Below are 25,552 nucleotides of genomic sequence, written 5' to 3' on the forward strand. Positions count from 1 at the left end.
GTTACAAGTGTTGGTAAGAGCTTTGAGTAGTACTACACATCTTTTAATGGCATAAAATTATGAAAATATATCTTCTTTCTTTTATAAAATGCCAGCGAATGAAACATAGAAAAGCAGATCTTCAGTTTACTGCTAAGTGCATCTCAGGTCAATACAAATGCAACGCATCCTTGCTTATGTTTAACTATGAGCGCATGATTTCTTAGAGCCAACTTTTCTTCGCCTTCACAAAACACCATCAGTTGATTAACTATCGAGTTCAAATATGACTTGGAGCTCATTTTGGAAAAATATGATGAGCACAACAGGAGTAAGTGTTTTATAGCATTTTCCAGTTATTTTTAAGTTTCAAAGTGCATTTTTCCAATTTCAGATAACAAGCAGAAACAACGTTCAACCTGGATGGAGAGGAACGAGCAGGTAATTCCAGTATGCGTGGCCTGCGATCCATCTTTTACTGACGAATTATCCAATAAGCAAATCAGCTGTTTACTAATCCGCGTAACAGCCATCTGTCAGACTACAAATTTGATCATAATTAACTGCGCCGGTAATCCCGATTAACGTCGCCGTCTGTCTATACTATTATAGCCACTATTTTGATACGAATCAGCGCCCCTTACGGCACACGCTCTTTCTTATCGCTTCACCAGCCCATATGTGGGTTTGGTAAGATCAAAAATTTAAAAATCTTGTCTAAATAAATCGAAGACTGAATGACTAAGAAATATATCAGAATCAGCAGATGTTGAAAGAATAAAAATAAAAATTAAAACATCTTGAGTCCCTGGTTTCTGTATTTGTACGATCTCTTAAGTCCTGTCCTTTCTGGTGAGACATAAGGCAAAAATATTTTCGAAGACTTAAAGCCCGAAACCTTAAGCAGACGAAATATCAAGAACCTAATAATAAAAAACATATAGTTTTGAATGGAAAAAATATCAAAAAGTGTAAACATAAATAAAAGAACTATAGTTCGCACAAAAATAAAGTGTTGTTCTGTTCCTTTGCACTCATAAGGCTGTGGTTGGCGTAGCAGTTGCTAATCCGATGAAACTTAGTTTTTAAAGCTCTACTCCAAACACAGAAAGCAGTTGAACATAAAAATAATGAGACGATTTTGACGCTCTTTCAAAAATTTTCATTTTTTATATTTTTTATCTCGAGATTTTTTGTTTCATCATTTTGGTGTACGATAAATTTGAACTCTATTATTAATTTTTAACTTATCGTATCAGAGCCACCATGAAATATATTTACACATGTGTACGAATTGGCTAATTTTTTAGCATATTTCAACTAGAAATAAATGAAATACATCAAATGTAAATTTTATATTTCCTCGTCATTTTTGTACTTCTCGTCAAATTTAAATACAGCCACCGAAAAAAATTTAACATTTTATCCTTTTGTCCAGTTTTGAGTATTTTTTTTATGCTTTTTTAATGTTCGTAATTTTTTTATCAAAGTATGCTCACTATGAGCATCGCACCAACTCAGCGAGCGCTGGGCAAGTACACAAACGTGTAAGGCCGCGAAATCCTTCTGGCCACATGTGGACCGGAGGCGCGCTTCTGAGGCTGACAAAATATCAGCTCTCTAATCTCGTGGGTTCCCTCACAGGGCACAATGCGTGAGCAATGCATGCTGTGAGACTTGGAATCACCACGAGTCCTTTTTGTGCTGGATGTATGGAGGATGAGGTGGAATCATCTCAGCACCTCCTCCTTAGCTGCCCTGCTCTGGCGGGGCTAAGATCTAGGCATCTTGGCTCCTACTTCTTTGCCACGCCTGCTGATATATCTGGCGCTGACATTAAAAATCTGAAGAATTTCATCAGCAGCATAAAGCGGTCGACGCAAACATAGTCATCGTTCGTAATCCGCACGCTCCTAACCATCCCAGCGCCACCTCTTCCCGCCCTCTCCCTGCATCCCATCGGTCTTTCTCTCCCGCCTCACCCCTTCATAATGGCATCACAAAGGACGAATCTTTCTTCATCCAAGTGTGCCCATTCCCTGGGCAACCATACCAACCTAACCTAACCTATGCTCACTAACAAAAAACATATACATTTTTTCATTTTTATGAAAATTTAAAAAATTTATGAAAATTTCGAATCCTTAAAATTCTTGAAGAAAGCTTTAAGCTTGAAGTTTCAATATAGTATAAACTGTATTTTTATGGAAAGATAATTTAAAATAAAACATACATAGTTAAATAGCCAAAACTGCTCGAAATAATTTTACCGCACACTGTATATTTTTTTCCAATATTGCACGTTTTTTTACAGCTTTTTTCGTACATCAATTTTTTCTTTCTTTTTTGAGATTTTTGTTCGTAAATAACTGCAGATTTTGCAATAAACTAGAAGAGAGAGAAACTTTGAAACATCTTCTATGTTCGTGTGCAGCATTAGATAGAACACGAATGAAATGTTTAGGAGCTCTACAAAATGAGAAATTGGAATGTGTCTCGGGGTTAGAGCTGCAGAGTTTACTTATATTCATAAAAGATACACATTTATTACAAGATGTCTACTACAAATAAACGTAAAGGTCTAGCTCCGTCTGGTACCACTAAGGGCCAATAGGTATATGTGATGGCTTTTAACCAGCCAGGTCAACCTGACCTAGCTTCGTTCCTAAATAACTGCTTTCGACATTATCACACTTTTAAGACCTTGATATGAAGATGCTTTCGACACATTTTCAAAGACTAAATGCAAGAACAAAACAAATCGTTAAATTTTGGATTTTTCCATGATTTTTTAAACGAAAATGACTTCTAGCGCCCGTTTTTAGTCAAAATAAATTACAAATTAAAATTCTGCTAACCCAAAACCACCAGAAGCACCTCTTTGTGGTAAAGATATTATTTTCAAATTAATTTAATTTTTTTTTTAATATTTCACTGCAACCACCTTCTTTAAAATGAAGAAAAAACGCTTAAAATCGCCAACTCTCCGCCAACTGCCGAACAGTGTAATCAGAAACCGATTGAAGTATATTAAAATCTTCAGAAGATCACCAGCTGGATAGTGATCAGAAAATGAATATATGAAAACTGGTTACAGTGCGCCTACAAATATGCAAACTTCTTGCTTTTCAGTGCTGGTTGGAAACAAACACTGAGCCGATTGCTTATAAAATCATCCGACCCATGGCTTTGTGGTAATATCGAACCAGTACCGAAAATCTGGCAAATAATAATTTATACAGCAATCAAAGCGTTTCGATAATTTACTCATCTGCCAAAAATTTCCTGTTTATATATTTTTTGGAAAATTATGAAAAATATCGTATGCTTATAAGAAAACTTTTTCTTGCAATGCCTAACAACAAAGCTGTAAGATTGCAATGCATTTTTTGGGATAATTCTTGCAATAAAGCAATTATTTGTCACAACTGCAATTAATTTCGCAAATTATTTCTTATTTCCTAGTATTTTACTATCATCCAAAATCAACCTTAGGTAAGAAGTTTCATAGAGAGCGAATTCTGCTCAGCAAAGCAGTGACTTTGTCAATAAGCAGAACCCCCACATTTGAAAGTACTGTAATTCATAAGCAACACGTAATCTACAAAGGTACTGCCTGGTGTAGATATTGGGTTAGAGGCGTATTTTTAGCGTACTCTCTCTAAGCTTGGTTTCAATGACTCATTTGTGCAAAACGTGAATATACACACATCAAATAAAAAAAGGATTTTGCGCCTCCTTGTATTTTTGCCCTAAAATCGTGTTATTGCTGTCCGCGAAAAAAGTACCCAATTGTTAGATGTTGGCCTCCAGAAATAGGTTTTTAAAAAAGCCTTCGGATCACAAAATGTGTTTGCTAGAAGAGCGCCCCTTTCGAAAAAATATCGACAAAACTGGCTTTCAGTTGCCCACTTAACTATGCCTCCCTAAGAAGAAATAAAGATATGTTTCTATTCTATTCGGAGTCCTATCCGTGCATATTTTCTCTTCTGTATTTCGTTGTTGATGCTTTTTTGTCATCTAATTCTCCAGAGCTCCTCGTTTGTTATTGGTCTTGGCCACCATATCTTACACCCACTCAGACACCTGTTTTGCAGATTGCAGCTTTGCGTTCGTGGTCGATGTCACAAGTCAAACTTCGAGTCCGAACTTACGCGCTTTATTTATTCGATAGTGCATGTCACTGTTTGCCGCACCTTCTGTGGAGATAATACTTCCCAAATAGCAACAACTGTGAACATCAACAATGGTTTCTTCTCCAATTGTAAACAACGCGACGTTGTCATTTTAATAGATTCCGTCTCTTTAATGCTAATTTTGAGTCCTGCTTTTGCAGGCTCTTGTTGAGGCAAGTTTAATTTCATCTGCATATGTTGACGCGAATGCGAGAGTAAAACAGCGTCATCTGCATACTCCTGATCCTTGAGACTGGTGTGCACTCCCCAGGTAATTCCACGATTTACAGAGCGGAATATTTGGAAAATACAGTCCAACGTAATTGAGTTTGCTAAACTTTCTAGAGTGCCCGAGTTTTTTTAATACTCTGGTGCATTTATCGCTGTGGAGCAATAATCGAAAATTTTTGCGGTTTTGAAACCCATATAGTTGCGATAATTCGTGCCTCGATAGTTCGAAAGTTCAATAATTCGTAGCAATTTATAAATCGCTTGAAAAGTTTAATCCGCAAAAATTCCATGCATTTTGGTCCTTAATCTGTTGGTATTTCAGCCTCTTACAAATCGTAATTAGCTATTAAAAACCTCCTATAAAAGGCCATGCTAACCAAAATTCAATGCAACCGTTCCAGCTTCTTCAATAAGTTTTGAGGTTCGATAAAAGAGGGCGTTACTACCTGCCTAAATTTGATTTTTTTTTTGTGTTTTGTTATGTTGACTGTCAATTCATTCTTTGTTTACAAGCCATTTAATATCGACGTGGAAAAATCAAGTTTCGTGCAAGGATTGAATTTTTATTTTTGTAGGTTTAAAAGCAAAGGAAATTATGAACAAATGAGGAAAGTGTATAAGGGCTTTTCGCCATTAATTAGTACAGTAGAAAGATGGATTGCTGAATTTAAACATGGTCGTACAAGCCTTAAAAACGATCCACGTCAAGGACGCCCAGAAAAAGCAACAACATTATAAATCTGAGAAAAAATTGTATTGGAAAATCTACGAGTGACTAAAAGTTATTTAGTAGAAGCCCCACGCATCTCATTGGGCAGTGAAGTATTGGGTTTCAGAAAGCTGTGCGCACAATGGGTGCCGCATTCGCTAGCAATGGAACAAAAGTACTTTCGAATGCGACTTTCGACTTTCTCATCAATATTTAGAGCGTTTCGAAAGGATGAGATGGATTTTGTGCTCTGTCGATTCATCACTATAGATGAGACTTTGGTATATGACCATGATTCTAAATAAAAAAAGGGCTAAAGAGTGGTGTGAACCTAGTTCTTCGGCTCTGAAACGAGTTCGGGTCCAGAAATCGGTCAAAAAGGTGTTGGCATTAGTTTTTTGGATGCGAAATGAATTTAGTTTGTGGATTACTTGCAAACTGGTAAAACAATAAATTCTGAACTGAATTCAGGCTAGCTGAAGGAATCAATTCGTGAAAAAGAACCCATGAAAAAAATGTTTTCCATCAAGACAATGCACTGTGTCCTAGGACCATTTTGCCAATGACTAAAATCCAGACCTAAAAGGCATGCATGGAAAGCGTTTTTCATCGAAAGATGAGGTCGTAACAGCTGTGGAAGCGTATTCTTACTTCAGGGATGGAATTCATAAGTTGGAATCTCGTTAAAACAAATGTATTGATGTTCAGAGGGACTATATTGAATAATAAAATGTATTTCAAACCATAGAATTGTGTTTTTCTTATTGAGAATTTGGTATTAATCCATCAGCACTAAGTAACTTGAATTATAAAAGGGCGAGCGCTCCAATGAAAGCAACTTCGCGTAGTAATTATTAGAAAAAATGTCTCTGTATCGTAATTTCTTTAATTCGTCCTCGCTATATTTAAGTCTCGCTAATTGAAAATCTGATTAATTCGTAAAATATTATTGGTCGCCCGCGTTTACGAATTATCAGTACGCCACTGTTATGCCCATTCGATCCCGTAAAGAAGTAAATCTTTCTCCTTTCCAAGCACGCAATTCCAATGCTGACAAGCATTTTTTCCTTCATTATCAGCTTCCGCTTTCACTCAAATTTTCATGCCTTCACTCGAGCAATTTCCTACTGTCATCGCAGCCGTCTCATCCCACCACCCCTTCCACAAGTGTGCCGCACAACACAAATGCGCCCGACGATATTCAACAAACTATATAAGCCTTCCGGATGCCATTGAAGTTCGCCATTTGTGCAAAGTGAATTGAGTGTTACAGAACAAATCAGAGCAATTTATTGCCATTAACCAGATCAAAAATCAAGCAACAAGCACCAAGCACCATAACTACAAAAACAAAACTAAAATTTAACAGCAACGGCCGCAAGCTCTGCAACTTTTGCTAAAATTAAAGAGATTTGCCAAACAATAGCAATTTGTTGCCCTTTCAGCTTTTCATACGAAATTATTGCCAGCAACTTTTCACACCTCAAGCGTCATAACTAACGGAAGAGCGAAAAAAATTCACAGCTACAAACACAAAAGCATCAAATACCGAGTCTAATGATGTTTGTGCCACAACACAGGTACAACAGCAACACCAATAGTTGCTATAGGAAAAAGCTGAGTCTACAATTGGCTATGACTGAGCTGTTGTTGTTGGTGCAATTCTCGCTTTGCTTGGGGGTGTTTTTATTGGAGGCAGTCGACGCGGCTGAACCGCCAGCCGAATTGTTGCTGGAAGGTGTCAGGTTATTAAAATCGATGGAGCATGCACAGGAAAAACAACAACAACAACACCAACAATACCACCAAAAAGCGCATTTGTTACATGCACAAGCGAAACGTTTTCCTTTCGACGCGAACAGCGCTGATGTTGGTCTTGATGGCATGCAAGCACCAGTATTGTCGCCAGCCGATGATATATCGCGATTCGAACGTGAACTATTTCTGCAAAGCGCCATTGATGATGCACCGCTGACCGATGATATGGAACTGCCATTGGAGCCCGACACCTTGGAGCACGCAGATTTAATGGAGCGTTCAATCGATTACAACCAACACCAATCGCCGTCGTCCATGTGGTTGCAGCAACACAACAACAATGGTGGCGATCATAAAACAGCGAGCAGCACTTTTTTGAAAATGCACCACCCCTATCAGCAACAAAAACCACACCAAAAGCATACCCATCATATGAACAGCGACACGACCTCCACTAAATCGGCCACACCAGCATCGTCTGCAGCTGAACCCCAACGCAATTGCGCTATCGTAATCTCCACAAAGCTGACAGGTGTTTGCCAAGGAATGTCACCCATTGGCACGGCTTGTGTGGCTGGTGATTACATGGACGTCTACAATCAGGATTGCATGTAAAGTGGCAGCCAAAAGTTGAAGTTGAAATCGATTGCTGATTTTTGTTTTTCTCTACTCATGAAATACCGACACTGAGCTTAAACGAAAAATTTCTACCAACTGTCCCGCGATACATTAATTATTGTTTTAAGTGTTTGCAATTAACTTGTTTTCTAATACAAACTGGCATTTTTAAGTTAAAAATAGTAATAAATTTACAGCTCACTCCAATCGGTGTATTTGCTTTTCAATAGGCATTCTCGGCCTTTGGCTGAACGCTGAATAACTTTATTTTGTGTTTGTACTGAAATCTTACGAGCTTCTACATAATCTGGTTGGAGTGGTTGATATGGACTGCCGGATAACGTATTTTGAGTGCAATGTGAAATATTAAATTACTTTCCCACATTTGGATTCTTTTTAACGCGTTGAAACCGAATAAGGAAACTTTTTAAAAACTATGTGCGCATACGTGAGAACACGAGTATACATACATCAAGTCTGGAATGCTCGAAGAATTTAAGACTACCACCGAAAGAAAGCAGATTTTCAGAGCTAGCCATTCTATACACTGAATTAGTATCTAATAATCTAGCATTTTCCGGAAACTTGAACTTTAATATGAAATAACACACGATTACTATAAGGGTGATTTACTTCAATAGTGTAATAACTCAAAAAAAAAAAGTAAAAAAACGGCTCCAAAGTTAATTTACTATTATTCAATTTTACTATTAATTACTTACTGTCTAAAAGTAAAAGTAACGGGTGGGCCATGTAAAGCTTGCTTTTTGAATCGGCTATAAAAAAACCGAATTAATATTTTTTCAAACATTTTTTTTTACATATTTTGAAGATTGAACATTGTCATTTATGAATAAAAAATAATATCGTTCAAATGACTGCCTCGACTGGCTTTAGAGTAGGCCATTCGATCAACCCAATTTTTAAGCACATTTTCGATTGTTTGGGCTCCAATTTCATAAATGGCAATTTCGATTTCGTGTTTTAAAGCATCAATCGTCTCTGAATGATTCGCATAGGATTTGATCTTAACGGCTCCCCACAAAAAATAGTCCAACGGGCTTAAATCACAGCTCCGAGGCGGCCAATAGATATCGGAATTCAAAAACGGTAGCCAAAAGTTCGAGTGTAACTTTGGCAGTGTGACAAGTTGAGTTGAGTAGAAGACTCACCACTTTGGAAATAGGTTTTCAATATTTCACAATTTCGTTCAAGCATTCCCATTTCGTGAATGTCAAACCTTTAAGTAAATTATGAACACATTTGACATGTCATTTGTGTTACCATTCTCAAAAAAATAGGTGGTTCAAAAAGCAAACGCTATATGGCCCACCCTGCATAAACATATTTTCATATAATGAGATATGGCACAAAATTACTGCAGCAGTCTAGTCCCCACATGCCAAATATGCAAAAATTATAAATCTTCCGATAGGATGATTAACCTTGCGCCATGCGTTTTTAGGCATATTACAACAGGAACTTTTGTTAATTTCTATATTCAAACTGTTTTTGGAATTATGATACTATTGAAGTAAGAGAGCGATATGGTAATGCAAATTTCCACAAATAATATTTCAAAGTGGTGGTCCAGCAATTTTACTTGGCTTGTGTTGGCAGCTTTATCGAGCAAGCGGCAATGACTCAACTGAAAGCCAAATCATCTGGTCCGATGCCCTCCCGCAGATACAGTGGGTAACTTTAATATTAGGTTTTTTATTATATGGTCCTAACTTTGAATTGTTCTAAAATAAAATTAGCAAAGCATCATTTTTTCATTAAATAGCAGTTTGACATATTTATTTCAATTAAATATATTGGCAATAGTTGACAAAAGTTAATTGTCATAAACAAAATAGCGCAAGAAAGCAAAAAATAGTCAACAGTTCATACAAATTAATTTTCGGTTTCTCAAGACGGTACCAAAATAATTATAGAAAAATGCGTACAATTAACTAAATTAATATGTAGTACTAAATCCAGTGTTTCCAATAACATCGGATACATGTTTTGCCTGTTTTTAATTATTTTTTGCGATTGACCCGATGTTCGCCCATTCTTCCTGTCCCTTTCTTTTAGTTTCTGGGAGAAGAAACTGGTCTCTGCCGCACACCCCTTTCGAGCTCGTCCGACAACTTTTCTGTAGGGCTTAGGTCAGGTCATTGCGGAGGAATAGCAATAACTTTTGGCCGATTATTGAGCAGCCATTCTTGTACAATGCTTAGGGTCAATATCTTGGTACAGTTTAAAACTAGGTAAAATGCCTATTTTCTCTGCTGAAATTGTGCCTTAATAAATTCAAATAAATTTTGTTGTTCATAATTCTTTCTATAAATCTAAATTTCTGGTTCCTTTGGAGGAAATACTCGCCCAAACCATCACATCCCACCAATCGTTGGACTTCCGCCATACCATGACTTCCGCGTCACTACAGAATTTTATGTAAGAAAATTTCAAATAAAAACTAAATTTGAAAGTTACCAACTATTTGCACAGCAACCAGGTCGAGTTGAACCCTCTCCCTGTATCATACAGGGCATTTTTTAGTACTATGAACGAAGTGCAACTGAGCGATGCAAATTCCCCATAGGTCTATGCGCAAATTAACATAATTAGCCACTTACCACACCTAAGCAAGATTTATTTTAGTTCAATTCAATTTATTTTCATAAATTTAGTTTTTCCTTATTTATAATGCAATTTTATGAGAAATTTGAAAAAAGCATGTCAATGATTTTCTCATGATTTTCTCTTCCAAAAAAGTGTGAGAATGTTTTGAAAAATGATCTTCATTTTTGCGCTCAGGAGGTCGAAATATATAAATATACAGCTTTTCAACAAAATATAAGAAAAATTACCGATTTAAGGTGACTATTACGCAAAAAATGGAAATGTCTGTATTTTTATTTTAATCCTACCAACACACACCATACCATCAACGTTAAAGGAAAATGTGCGCAATACATTGACAAGTTTTGACTATTTATTTGCTTACTTTTTAATTTCAATAATTTTTTTATAAAACTATAGGTGATACAACAACAAAAATCAAATAACAAACGGTTTCACACTTTGTACAAAATTTATAAAAATTCGGTAAACTTTTACTCAGAATTTTTAGATAAAATCGGGGTATTCAGTTTTGTATTTTTTTTCTTGAGGACGGTGTAGATTTTTTGCCATACAAAAAAACGTCGAGTTTACGTTAAATAGAGATAATGCACAAGACCGCCAGCGAAAAAAGTCTCATTCTTTTGATACCAGTATTGAAGTGCAAGCCAAGGTCACACTTGTGTGTTTTCGTCGCTGTTATTGAAGCTAGCGCGGAGAATAGGTTCATAGCTTGGGGTCTGAACGGACATCTAGAAGACCTGGACTACGCGGATGATATATGCCTGATGGCCTACAAACACTAGCATATATCTTCAGAGTTGCATGTGATCAGCGCTGTTGCAGCTCAATCAGCATTGCCAAAACAAAACTTTGGGGCATTAACACCAACGAAACACAAGCTATTCTGATCACCGGCACACCCTTGGAAGTAGTAAATGAATTCTGCTATCTCGGCAGCATTACCACAAAAAATCGCGGACCAGCAGCAGATATTCGCATATCAAAAGGACGTTGTACCCTTAGTATGCTGGATAAAGTCTGAAGATCGGCGCACGTTTCCAGGCCTACGAAGTTGGGAATAGTTGACGCTAACGAAAAATTTGTGGCCCTATATGGTTGAGAGACGCGACTAGCAAAAGTTACAGACCTTTTTTAATTGTTGTCTACCATACACCATAGGTACTAAAAACATAGAGTATTACTAAACAAATACCCATCCTCCTCGAAGTACGACGACGCAAATGGAAGTGTATCGATCATACACTGCGTAAAGCCCTGAACGACATCACAAGCGCTGCGTTGGATTGGAATCCCCAAGGGAGCCGCAGACGCGGGAGACCAGCCAACACCTGGAGGCGAGGCTATTGGATGCAGAAGAGCAGAAATCAGGCTATTAATGGAGACAAATATATAAAATAAGTCAAATTATAATCTGTTTGTTGAGGCCCTATATTCCACCTAGAAACCACGGGAAAATTATAGTAACGGGTGATCAAGCACCGCATGAGCTTTTTTCAATAGTTAAAAAAAAACAAAAATGTAAATTATGTTCAAAACCTTTATTTATCATTTGAAAGGACATTCTTTGACATTTACTTTTTGAATATGACTTCATTCAAATGTTGCCCGCAACTACGCTTAAGGTCCAATTTTCAATCACTCGTTCGAGCATTTCTACTGGTATGTCGTGAATAACACGCGTAATGTTGGCTTCCAGAGCTTCAATCGTAGCTGCTTTATCAGCATAGACCTTGGACTTCACGAATCCCCAAAGAAAAAAGTCCAAAGGTGTGATATCACAAGATCTTGGTGGCCAACTCACAGGTCCTAAACGTGAAATCAGCTGCTCTCCGAAATGACTTCTCAATAAAGTCATTGTTTCACGAGCTGTATGGCAAGTGGCTCCGTCTTGTTGAAATCAAATGTCGTAGAGATCATTAGATTCAATTTCAGGTAGCAAAAAGTCCAATATCATGGTACGGTAGCGAGCACCATTCACAGTTACGTTGCGGCCATCATCATTTTTGAAAAAATATGGACCGATGATTCCACCAGCCCATAAACCACACCAGACCGTTGTTTTCTCTGGGTGTAAAGGTAGCTCTTGAACCTGTTCTGGTTGCTCTTCATCCCAAATACGGCAATTTTGCTTATTGACGTAACCATTGAGCCAGAAATGCGCCTCATCGCTGAACAAAATTTTGCTCGAAAACAGCGGATCTTCTTCAATCTTTTCAAGAGCCCAATCAGCAAAACGGTGACGTGCAGGAAGGTCATTTGGCTTTAGTTCTTGTACGAGCTGTATTTTGTATGCTTTTAAATGAAGATCCTTCCGTAAAATTGACCAAGTTGTTCCATACGACAGTCCAAGTTGCTGAGAACGGTGCCGAATCAATTCATCGCGGTTTTCACGTACACTCTCTGCTACTGCCGCTATATTCTCAATGCTTCTTGCTGGACGTGGTCTATTCGGTCGAGAATTATCCACCAATGAATATTGGGATTCAAATTTGTTGATGGTATGTCGAATAGTGTTTAAGGCAGGCCGATTATGTTGACCATAATGCGGTCTAAGCGCACGAAAAACATTTGTCACAGAACGCTGATTTTCATAATACAATTGAACAATTTGTAGACGTTGTTGCGGTGTGAGTCTTTCCATGATGAAATGCCAAACGCTGTTCAACAAATCCACGATGACAGTTTGCCACAACTCGCGCGCGATCTGTAAAAAAAACGCAAATGAAAAAAGCTCCTCTTAATTGATCACCCGTTATATGCAAAAAACCCTCTTCAGTAATAGAGTAATTTTTATGTCTACTATTGTCAGCTTCACATCTCCACACTTTTGTAAGAAAACTATCCACGGACCGGTCCTTTGCTAACAGATCATCGGCACGCTTAGCTCGTCTGGTCTGGTTTGTTTTATGGTATGGCATTCCTACAGAACTGAAAAAAAATTGTTTCTTAGACGAAAGCCTCCGAAGTTAGTGCTGCGTTTGATGTAGTTTAAATAACAATTTTATTCTTATGTAGCTAAAATAAAAAATAAAATTTAAAAAATGTTTGGGACTCTCAAGAGCAAATAACTTTAATTCAATAAATGTGTGCCAATTTCAAAGCATTTGTTCCTCAACGGAGAACTTTGTAGACGCTTATCAGAAGCAAGTCTACAAAAGGTTTCAGGAGTAAGGTTGCCACGTTTTAAAAAAAAATGTTGTCAATCTGAGGCTATTTGAGCTAACTCTCTGTTCAATAATCTCTGCTATTTCATTATTTTTCAAAATATGTACATAGAATAACCGGGAGCCTGCTGAAACTTATTTTTTTATTTACCTCCTACATTTGCATTCGCGCATTACCATGTGGCCTTAAGCGAAATTTAGTTTCTTATAACTCATTCATTACTCTTTTTCCTTTTTTCCGCTACAGATTTCGCATTTGTGTACTCTAGGAACAGACAAAAACAAATCCAAAGTGCGTTTTGAAAGCTTGCCAAATAGAAAACACTTAAAAATCTTAGTAAAAGTTTCGAGTAACGCTTATAAATGCAGTTACAGACGCACAAAAACGCTTAATTACGAAATTGAAAGCCATTAGAGATCACACATACAAACATTCTGTATTTCCCTTGCTTAAGCATTTCGGCATCCATTGGCTGCGACCGTGTGCTGCTGGAGCGTTGCATTCTAAAGCCACCCAATTTCGCAAATGTTAATGTGTTTGCTGAACAAATTTATGTATAAAAGCGTACATATATGTGGACATAAGTGTCTTTTAATGTCAGCGAATATGGCTTAACTGTAATGGAAGACATTTTGCTTATAGAAATTGTTGCTGCCAAAACAGCTGTAATTTTGTCGTTACCTAATCGTGTTGGTGATAAAATGTTATATGTTGACTTTTTAATGAGCTGCATTAAAGGATGTTAATAAGCCGAGTAATAGGAGTATAAATAGAATTGCATGCATAAAAGTACAATAAAATATTGATAGAATTTATTGAATTGCAAATGGCAATGAAAAACCGTAGTACACAATTTTTACCTGAGGCTGGAAATGTACAATAAAGTACTAGAAAATGATTTAGAGGGAAGAATATTAGTGAGCTGACTTTTTGTAGTATGATGAAAATATTGATGGCTACTTGCCGACAAAACAAGAAGCATTCCGAAAAATAGCAAAATATTATAGCACAGGTTTTATTTTTGAGTTTTTAGGTTATTTCATTACTCATACTGCGATTTTTCGAGAGAATTCTGCAGAAGACTTTTGGACCCTTGCACGTTGGTGACGGCGAGTATCGCAGGCGATGGAACAATGAGCTGTATGAGCGACGCCATTGACCTAGCGCAGCGAAAAAAGATCCAGCGGCTACGTTGGCTTAGTTATGTCGTCCAAATGGATACAAACGCTCCGGCTCTAAAAGTATTCGATGCGGTACCAGCTGGTGGTAGCAGAGGAAGAAGAAGGCCTCCTCTAAGTTGGAAAGATCAGGTGGAGAAGGACTTGGCTTAACTTGGTGCTCCCAACAGGCACCAATTAGCACCAGAAAGAAGCTAACTAGAAGCTAAGCGTACGACTGGTGCGCTGACTCGGCCAAATGCTGGACTGACTCGACCAAAATCGCGTAAGCGGTTATCGCGGCACTCCAGAGGAAGAGCAGCTATTAGAAGACTAATTACTCCCCACGGTAGTTAACTACTAACATTTGGTAATTACTACTCCAAGAACGAAAATCGAAGATATAAGCACGGTTTTAGCAATATAGCAAAATTTTGTTTGAATTCGAAAAAAATGGATCAAGGAAGGTACTTCAAATGTTGTGTAAAATATGGAATTAAGGACATCAAAAATCGATGAAAATGTTAAGAAAGTGAAGAAAATCATTGTGGAGAATCGGTTGGCTCATGCCATGCAATCTTTTCGGAAATTTTGGACATGAAGCGTGTGGCAGCGAAGTTCATTCCGAAATTGCTGAATTTTTCCCAAAAACAATGTCGCATGAGCATCGATCAGGAATTGTTGAATTACGTCAACGTTGATCTAGATTTGCTTATGGTCATAACTGGTGAATGGTCATGGGAATATGTCCAATCGCCCCAATGGAAGAGTTCAGGAGAGCCAAGACCAAAATCATCACGCCAAGTTCGATCAAATGTCAAGGTTTTGCTATCTGTTTTCATCGATTACCATGCCGTAGTGCATCAAGAGTTCTTACCACAAGGTCGTACGGTAAATAAAGAGTATTACCTTGTAGTTATGCGCCTTTTGCATGAAACAATACGAAAAAATGCCCGGAATTTTGGAAAAAAATGCATGACTTTTGCATCATGATAATGCACCGCTCACTCATCTTTGCTTGTAAGAGACTATTTGGCCAAAAACAGCACCGTTATCATGACTCAGTCACCATATTTACCACATTTGGCTCCTTGCGACTTTTTCTTGTTACCAAGATTGAAGAGACCCATGAACGAACGGCGATTGATGAATAAATAAATATTTTTGAGAAAAATTAAAATTCAACTAATTTTTTGAATACGTCTATGCTGATGTAACGCGTGAAATATTGTGTACATAATTACCCCGAACGTAATTTATATTTATTCCGAGATTCCCCAATTTTAAGTTAAAGGTGTCAGAAAATCATGATTTAAACAAAAACCACCTTGGTTTTTTACTAGAATAATACAAAAAAATGAGCAGCGATGAATTATTGTTTTTCTACTGAGCATTAACTCAACTAATGAAGATCTAAAAGTACATTTTCCTAATTACCAGGTTAATTTGACAGTCAAACAACGACAACTTTTCCACACATAATTGTTCTTTAACATTCTCTTTACCACTAAACTTGTAAACATCTCTTCTCGCTGACTTGACCGTTGTCAAAGAGGGAAGAATCGCCATTATTTGGCTTTTGATGATACCGAACTCTTCCTCCTTCACAAAAATAAATTCAGTTTTATTCTGATCCACACTTTTCATCCCACGCGCAGCGTTTCCACATATACCTTCAAGTGCGTTGGGCGTTCAATACTCAAATTCAATGAAACCTCAACACTATCTTCCTGGTAGTTTGTTATCTTCCTGCTGCTTACTGGAGGATAGGGCAGGCTCGTCATTTCTATTTTCATTCTGATCATTCTAATTGTGTGTTTGGTGATGACTTTCCGTTACTTGTACCGGGTCAGGTCATGTGGTCAAAGAGATGTTCGGGCATCTTACTTTCATCAACTGGAAAGAGCGCAGTTGTCTTAAGGGGGGCCTCTACTGTAAAACTTAAAAAAAATCGATTTTTTACTTTTTGTTGAAACATACTCAGAAACAACTCCAGAATGTTCCATGAAAATCTTAAAAAGAAATCTTGAATAGTTTTCAAGTTATAAAAGTTTTAGCAAAGCAGGTATAAACTGAGCGCTCGAGCGGTTTACGGTCATATGCTGTAAGTATGAAAAATTGTTTAAGCGTGTTTTTCTCGAAACCACGTTTTCAAAATTGCCCACATCACAGCTCCGTGAAAAATTAACATATCAAGCTCAAACTTTGATAGTATATTTTTAACAATATTTACTAGTTTTTAAAGCTATGGTGGGAAAAAATTTATTATTTATAACCCCTTTTTTAATAACAAAATGACAACAAAAAAATGTCGATTTTTTAAAAAACTTCAAAAATGCTACCAAAAAATTTTTTTTTTTGCAAGTAATAGGCTTAACAACTAAAAATAATGATATATAATAAAAAAAATTTGGTTTTTTTCATTTCAGATTTTTTTTAAATGGGCGACAGTGTGGGCAGATTTCAAAAGGCGTTTCGGGGGAGCGGCTGTACAGCTGCCATTTTGAAATGAAAATAAATTTAAAAAATTTTTTTGTACACTCAAGACCTGTGTTTATGTAACCCTAAACTTTTTTTTACTAATTAAATTAATACAAGTATGAAAACAAAATCCATGAAAATTTGATTTTTACAGTAGAATCCCCCCTTAAAGCCTTTAACAATGTTGTCCATTTTTATTTTATTCGTTTCTTTCTACCAAACGAGAAGACTGCGATCCCATTTTTTGTTTTACCATGGAAAACTAAGAGTTTGTCCCACTCGGACGCAATGTAGTGTGCGTCTTGGTTTTCTTCCGTAAATGAAGGGACCTATAGTTTTAAGCCTACTTCGAATGATTTTTATGAGGAAGAAAAAAAACTTAGAATTTTAATAATTGCCACCGGAAGAGTGAACGCGAAAAAGATTTTCTGCGAGAATGATAAAGAAAAGAATGAAGCGGAAGCAGTTCACGGGGGTATGTTGGCTTTTCGATTCTACCAAATGGAAACGGATGCAAATAGGTGGAAAAGAGGCAATTGTGTTTGTTAGAAAGGCGAATATGGCAGCAGAAAATGTTGATGAAATTCCCATTCTAGACGAAAGCAACTTTCATGTGTACGTATCGGAAAAGGAAGATCTTTCATAATTCGTGGCTCTTCAATGTTTCATATTTCTATTAAAAAACTGTGTCTTTTCGAATATGTAGCTTGAATAAAAAGCAACTTCATCAAATGGATTAAATCTCTTTACGATTCTTTACGATTATAATATCAAAATCTCTTTTATGTGCACAGACAACCGTGAGCTTTTCAATTTCATTTGTTTCAAACCAACTATAGTACTAGCTGGTGCTGCGTTTAAATTTAATCCCGGTTCTAGGTGAAAAACCAGTTATTAATTCGACTATACTGAAAATAAATCATGTTTTTTCTTAAACCTCCGTTTAACAAATTTAGGCCCAGAATTATTTCGATTATGATTCTGCGCCCATTGGTCAAACTCTCATACTCACCCGAAGCCGACGTTCTGCAAAGAGATTTCTCACTCCCCAAAAATGGTGCCGCAGAGTGTAATAAGTAAATTTTAGAAAAATCATACCGAGCATTTCATATTATTATTATATATTATTTTATTCCTTTTCCTCATTCAACACTAAGAACATTTTTAAATTAGATTCACTTAAATTGCTCTCTCCCACAGTGCTGATTTCTTATTAATATACCCGTTTATAAATAATTACACCTTTAAATTTATTTATATAAAATCCAATTTATGCCCCCACGCCATTACGCCTCAAGTAAAGGATTGCACAATCACCTCGCAGCCCAGTCGGCTCACTGGTTTTCCATGTAAATCAAACCCATCCGGTAATGCCAGCACACTGGAGCAATTAAAATGACCTACAACAATGCATTGCCGCGTGAAAACGTCCACTAAATCTGGTACATTGAAAAAACTCTCGCGCTTGCGCAGCGGGCCATACAAATCGATGCGATCGTAAATGACGCCAGACACATGCCAGCGCTTAAATTGTTCAACTGCTTGTTTTTCTCGCAAATCGTCGCCCCATACAAAAGTCGCCTGACCCAAGTCCAAACCAAAGCCAAGTACAGCGCCGGTTTTGAGAAAATCTTTTGCATGCGCAACTGTGCCTAGCAGATTTGCTGACTGCGCAAAATTCACTGCATCCAGATAACTGCGTGCGCGTAGATCTTTGTAGGGTTCCCACAAACTCGTTTCGCCAATCGTAATAAACGCAACTGGAAATACATTCTGCTTTAGGCGCACCATAGTGCAGATGTCCGCATCAAAGCTGGAGAAGAAGAGTGGGCGACCACAGCCGTACTTCACAGTAGTTTTCAATATAATATCAACAAAGTGATTTTTGTTAAGCGTTTGCGCTGACTCTACAGTATTGCTTTTTAAAATTTGCGGCCATTTGATTTCGATATCTAAGCCAAGCGTTATTGGCAGTGTTTTAAAAATTTGCTGTAGCAGAGGAAATAAGCGCTCATTTTCGGACGCGCTGCGCACGTTGAAATTTGTATACTCGTAGATATCCCCATCTTCTGCAGTGAAAACGCGACTGCTCTTCAACTGTTTGTAGCTCAGATCTTTGATAAGCACATATTCCAAATCATCTTCGTTCCGCACATTGCGTCCCGTTGGCGCTGTATAAAAGCCAAAGTCATGCCACACCACCGGCACATAATCGCTCGTCAGCTGCACGTCCAGTTCGACCATATCCGCTTTGTGCTTGTGTGCGTGCATATAACTGGCAATGGTGTTTTCCACAAATGGTGCATTCGCATTGAAGCTGGCGCCTATACCACGGTGGCCCACATCCATCGATGGCCAATTCATGGGCCAATAACGTTGAAAACTGCCACGCAGATTATAATTCACAGCACCAAACAAAGGGCGAATAATCACATAGGGCAGCGTCAATATACCCACTTGAAAATAATTCACTGCGCCCCATATAGGCAAACGGAGCACACCATCTGAACCCTTCAGGTCCAATGGTAGTATTAACACTTCACCCACGCGATTGCCATCCATCGTAGAAATGCTCAGCAGATAGGAGTTCACTGTATTAAGTGGCACAGTAAAGCGAAATATGACAATGTCGCCCGCTAAGTAGGGCACGCCGCGCTTGGCTTGCTGCTGAAAGTGAGAACGATTGTAGGCGTAGTGCGATACTTCCAGCTCTGTGCTACGCCAGGCGCTAGGCGGTAGTGTAAAACCATTTTTAGAAACGGACATCTTTAGCAGAAATTTCGTAGGGCGGTTCAAATTCAAATAGCGATAAAACTTCAAATGCTGCTCCCAAATGAACTTGAATTCAATGGCGTACTCCTGGCGCAGCCAACCTTTCTCATGCTCCACATCGCCAATTGTCATGTGCGAGAGTAATCCAAACAAATCCTTGCCCGGCGGACGATACATCTGATACTTCTCCAATACACGACCGTACGGCACGCCCTCCCACTCATGCACGCGTCGTCGCCCATGCTTGTCTATGCTGAAGATAAAATAGCGATAATGTAGGCGCGCACTTGCACAAACAGGTACCTTCACTGACCAACTATGCAGCGCTGATTGCGCATTGCTTCCGCTCGGCTTCATTGCAATACCACGCTCCACTTGCCAAGCACCCAGGCGCTCATGATCGCCCACCACCGCAACGCGCTCATCCGGAAGCAACTCGCGCCGAATATCCACATTGAAAATGCGTATAATGGGTATACAAAGAAAACTGCGCGTATCTTCTGCTCCATAGTCGTCATTTGCGTCATGTGTGCGATTGATTAGCGTATGGGAATTGGTTGGCACATCCTCACCGGCACTCATAATTGCCTCGAAATCTTCCATTTGCTGCTGCGTCAGATTGTATGGCGGTGCAGCTGTGGCGGCTCCGCTGTCGCTCTTACGAGCGAAAGTCGCTAATAATTTCTTCAGCCCCGATGACCATTCACCTTCGGTGTCTACATCGCTACTAATTTTCGTTTGTGGGCTCACTACTAGCTGCGCGCTCGATAGCACACCAACAAATGATATGAGTAGATGAATGGAATGTGCTTTGGCACTCATTAGTCGCAAGATAGAATTAAGAAAATACTTTCGTTGGTACTTTGCACTTGGCGCTCTGCCGTGAAGTTCAGCGCGCGATTTCTTTTTTCTTTCGTTTCTTTTTTTTTTGTCTTTTGTTTACTTTTAAACTATGTCTTTGTTTTAGATTTATTGATGGTTTTATTTCGACTATTTATTCACTTTTTATCTTCATTTAATGCGGCTGCGCAGCTCGACGCGTTCATCTAGCGATAGCGTTTGTGGCTTGGCATTTCGAAGCTAAATGAAGCGCGCTGAAGAAAGAGTAAGACCAACGCTAACGGATCGCGCCGGCGGAAACTCTCTTCGCTTAATTTGAATCTTTGTTTTTGTTTTGCTTGGTAAACTAGGTGTGATTAAGTGGAACCGGCTAACGCCCGTAATTATGACAAAGCAGTAAACTCACGCTAATTTCACCATTTGTATAGCCGAGTATATACATATGAGAATTCGGGATTGCGGTATTTTTTAGGTACTGAAGCATTGAGATTGTTTGCCTACAATGCGTAGATTCTCGAAATTTGTAATTTTTTCGGAGTAGATAAAATGGCGGCAAAAAATCGCTTTTATTGCAAAAAACATTAACATTTTAGCAAACATGGATAAGTTTGAACGTTTTTGTTTTCCTTTTAATATAAAAACCAATAGATGCACATGTATGAATGTGTGTGTTGTAAAAAGTTGCACTGACTTACTTAATATTTTAACATAAATGAATCTTTATCAAGGCCTACTACTTTTCCTTTATCCCTCTCAAATTGTACGAGATTAAAAAATATTTGAAGCTCTGTCAACCACAAAATATGTAATAAGCATATTTTTTAATTTTTTAGTTATTTGCATCGATATTTTTACTAGTTTATCAGATAGGTGCACGATGGGTAGTGCAAAGTTTCGAATCTCCGAGCATGAAAAACAAAAGGTTAGGACAATTTTTTTCTGGTAGCGTTCGCCCCTCGCGAGGTAATGGCAACCTTTCGGGTGTATTTCAGCCATGAAAAAGCTTCTCATAAAAAGAGTCTGCCGTTCAGAGCCGGCTTAAAACAGTAGGTCCCTACATTTGTGGAACAACTTGAAGACACACGCCACAAATGGGTGGAGGAGCTCGGTCAAACACTCAAAACGGTAGGGACTGCATGCTTTTGCCTTTTCACGTTCTTAGCTTTAATGTAGATATAACACGATCAACGGTTCATCTTATTCTGGTACTCACAGTGATTTTTGGTTTATATTTACCTGATCGTGTCATGCACAACTGCTTTACGCCTACTTATTATATTAATATTTATTGAAATTTGTGGTAATATTGAAATTTTTTTAATAATTTAAATAATTAATAAAAAATGTTAATAATTTTACGATGCTATTTATTGATTTGTGGAATAGTACGAGCGATTTTTGACAACTAAAAACTATTTATATAATAAATCAGAAGCGTGACCGCCATTACATAGAAACTTCTTGTCCAATTCGATTCTAACTGAAGTGTACATTTTATAATATTTATTATACGCAATATATTCAATAAAATGCATAGTCCCTATCATTAGCTATAATGGCTTAATACCTTCGAGTCATACTCGAAGTCATCGGCTCCAAATTAGCCGAATTTGCCTTGAAAACTGCTTCACCATCCATATTTGTTTTTCTTTGATTTTCTTTTTAACTTCTGCTCAAACATTGTCAATAGGCTTGGCATTAGGCGACTGTGAAGGCCAATCCAACCTATTAACCCAAATTTTTCTGTTTCCGCTCTACACACCTTTAGCTTTGATGCTAGGGATCGTTGTCTTGTTATAAAATCCAAGATTGACTGGTACTTCCAAACATCTTCCCAGCTTTTATTAATCAAAACTGCATTTAAATTCGCGGAAGACACAAATAAACGGCACCAGCCCCTTAACCCTCTAGTGCCCAAATTTTATTTTTGAATGAAAAAAATTGCTTTGGGTGGGGATTATGGTAAAATTATAGGTTCTTTATCAAGAAAGTGAAATGTTGTTCCTTGATCCGATTATATAGGGATAAAACCTTACCCCGCCTGCAGGCGGCTTTGGGAAAGAACGCCAAAAAAAATCTAAATGAAAAACTTGCAAATTCAGTGTATTACGTACTTTTATTGAGCAAAACAGAAAGTTTTTAACAGAAATCAATACAAAACAAACAGTCAGTCTCATTTCAAATAGTTTTAGAAAAATGTCTACAAAAGAAAGGCATGCTTTTGGGCATAAATAGGCAGTTGGTGCAAATTATTTATGGTAAAAATTGTGAAAGCAGTCCTTTTGCTGGGAAAAACAAAGATTCAGATTCCATTTTCGGCACACGATTTGAGTTTCGGAGGTGCAGCCAGGATATTCGCGCCTTTTTTTACCGGTGCGTGATAAAAACTTTGCAAAATGTCCAACTCCGTCGTAGCGAACGTCGTCAGGAGGTAAGTAAGCTTTTCTTCCAGTAAATTTTATTTGAGGAGTTTGTCATGGACGACCTGGAGCTCTTGGTATTGAAGAATATTGTTGTTTGCATAGTACGTATGCGATCTCTGTCCTGAAGTTCGGCAGTTGGTACTGCCTAGCATGCGTGTCAATCTTGTTAATTCTTCTGAACAAAACATAAGCGTTTATCATGGCCATATCAAGCAGGTGATTAAAAAGTCGGTTTGTGTACTTATTGCTCTTTACCGGAATCTTATATCGCCCAATTAGTCCATCCATGAGGTCGACGCCCCCCATATATGACTATTATATTCACGGACTACATTGGGGCAATCGACATCAACAAATTTTTTTCCTGAGCGGACGAACCGCGACACCTTATTTATAACATTTGTTTCATTCTGGAAGGGCTTTTCGCCTGCGTAACTCGATGCGAGTCACACTATTTTATTGTCCTTCCAAACTGATAAAGAAATGTCAACTCCTAAAGCAGATCCACAAAATTCAGTTGAATATCCACGGGGTTGTTTCCTGAGATCAAGATCAGTCGGAAGTTTGCAATTCGGAATTCGATTTGAACGAATAGTTCCCAGCGAATGTATTCCGCGTGATTTTAGATAAACCAGAAGTGGCAGTGACGTGTAATAGTTGTCGAAATATGTTATATGGTTTTTAAAATCTGGAATATTACGGGAAAATCGGACCACCACATTCGCTGATGCCCCAAGATCTGGTGTATCAGTCAGAACAGCATTGTCTCCTGCGCCGCAATATATTTCGAAGTTATAACAAAATCCGAAGGAGTCACACAAAACGAAAGTTTTATACCCCATTTATGTGGTTTATCTGGCAGATATTGTCGAAGGAAAGTCCTCATCTTCGGTGCGCACATTTGTTCATCGTCACATAAACGTTGAGTCATCGGAATGGACTGAAACCTGTTATTGAAATTGACAACATGTACATAAATTGACACACACTTCTGATTCCAGCATAGAATCTGACAAATTTAGCGCCCTGTTAATCACCTCGTCAATTCCAGTGTCGATAGATAATTCTGCATCGTCCACATTTTCGTATAAAAGATCTTCGAAATCTTCTTCCACGTCTGTATCATAGTCGATTTCTAGTAAATCCAAAAATGTTGCAATATCTTCATCATTGAGGGATGATAATTTAGACTTTTGTCGTTGATCCATTTCTAAAAAACCAAAACTTTAAGCTTAGCCCCCCTCTAAAAATATAAAAATTTCAAACTTACCGCATAGTGTTATTTATTCCGAGTTATCCCAGGACCGCCTCTAGACGGGCTGTCTTCAAAGGTTTATAAAATACAGGAAATACTTTTTTTTTGTTATTATTTTTAACTTTCGTATTTTGAACACTACCAGCAACACTATAATAATTTTTATTATAAGCTAAATACACTTCTAATATTTTTATTTAATTTTTAAAATACACCACTTTTGCAGAATAATTAATTTGACCGCTTTTCACTATTTTCCGACTTCAAATGACTATGACGGCTGATTAAAAAACAAGACGCTGCTGCAAATGCACCAGCAATAATTTTGGGACTTTCCGGAATTAGAAAGAGTTTAAAAAGTAACGAAATGGTATTTTAAAAGGGAATAAGCGTGAAATAAACTTAGGCCGTCTACAGGCGGTCTTGGGTACTAGAGGGTGAACTAGATACTTAACAGTTCGTTCCAGTTGTCGATTATCAGCAGTACAGCAGTACCGACGCAAGCAGCAGTTCGCCTAAAACGAATATTCATCTAATTACGATACGAATATACGATACGATACGATATATTACAAGTGCCAATGCCGTTCCGCATTCCGTTCCCTTTTTAATGCGTGATAATAGGGCCAGCTGTTTTTTCTGAATTTTTTTTGGAGAGATTTTTTCTTTTGTCCTCGTTCGCGGAAGTCGTCAACTTTAATCACTCATTTACTGTTTATGAAGTACTCCGACTTCTTCAAATATTCTGCTGCAGATGCAGAGATGGGCCATTAGAATGTGTACATCGGGATTACTGTTTCAAATCGTTTATCATTTACAGAACACATTTTGTAAAAACAACGTAAGCCTTTTAAATTTCTCTCAAAAATTGCAAATTACACAACGCGGCTTGCGAAAAGGATACGCCTATTTAGTAGCATTTACATTTTTTTATAACGGAACTCTAAGCTCATGCTTTCATTAGACAGGCTGTATGTATATAAGTATACAATTATATGTACACATTCATATGTGATTAACAAAAATTAAAAAAAAAAAAATTTTTTCCATAAATTTGTATTCATTTAATGAAATAATATTTGTTAAATCCTAACTAAGCAAATAAACAATAAATAAAATTTGCTCCTCTGCTTTCCGTTGTGATTCAGATTTTCCACCGGCTGGCATATTTATAAATAGTTTATCATTTCCATTCATTACTATGCAAATTCATGTTGCTTACTGCTTGATATTTCAATATTTATCATCTTTGTTGTTATTTGTCTTCCAACTCTCGCTTGTTTTCGGCATTCACACCTTCCTGTTTATCTTCAAGCGTGAAATATGAAGCCATACAAACTGTAATGTAAACTATT

The 25,552-nt window shown here is 37.7% G+C and overlaps 1 protein-coding gene across 1 annotated transcript; it reads right to left on the bottom strand.

The window, feature by feature from the left end:
• Positions 1 to 16,883: 16,883 nt before the first annotated feature.
• LOC128860892 (glycerophosphocholine phosphodiesterase GPCPD1) lies at positions 16,884 to 24,073 on the bottom strand. The gene has a single exon (XM_054098683.1). The coding sequence runs from the start codon at positions 20,499 to 20,501 to the stop codon at positions 18,201 to 18,203; it is 2,301 nt and encodes a 766-aa protein (XP_053954658.1). The 5' UTR covers positions 20,502 to 24,073; the 3' UTR covers positions 16,884 to 18,200.
• Between the last annotated feature and the right edge of the window lie 1,479 nt (positions 24,074 to 25,552).

The sequence above is a fragment of the Anastrepha ludens genome, chromosome 4, assembly GCF_028408465.1.
Source record: "Anastrepha ludens isolate Willacy chromosome 4, idAnaLude1.1, whole genome shotgun sequence".
Classification (NCBI taxonomy): Eukaryota; Metazoa; Arthropoda; class Insecta; order Diptera; family Tephritidae; genus Anastrepha; species Anastrepha ludens.

Coding starts and splice junctions, on each gene's coding strand:
- LOC128860892 (XM_054098683.1), bottom strand. CDS start 20,501: ATGAGTGCCAAAGCACATTCCATTCATCTACTCATATCATTTGTTGGT.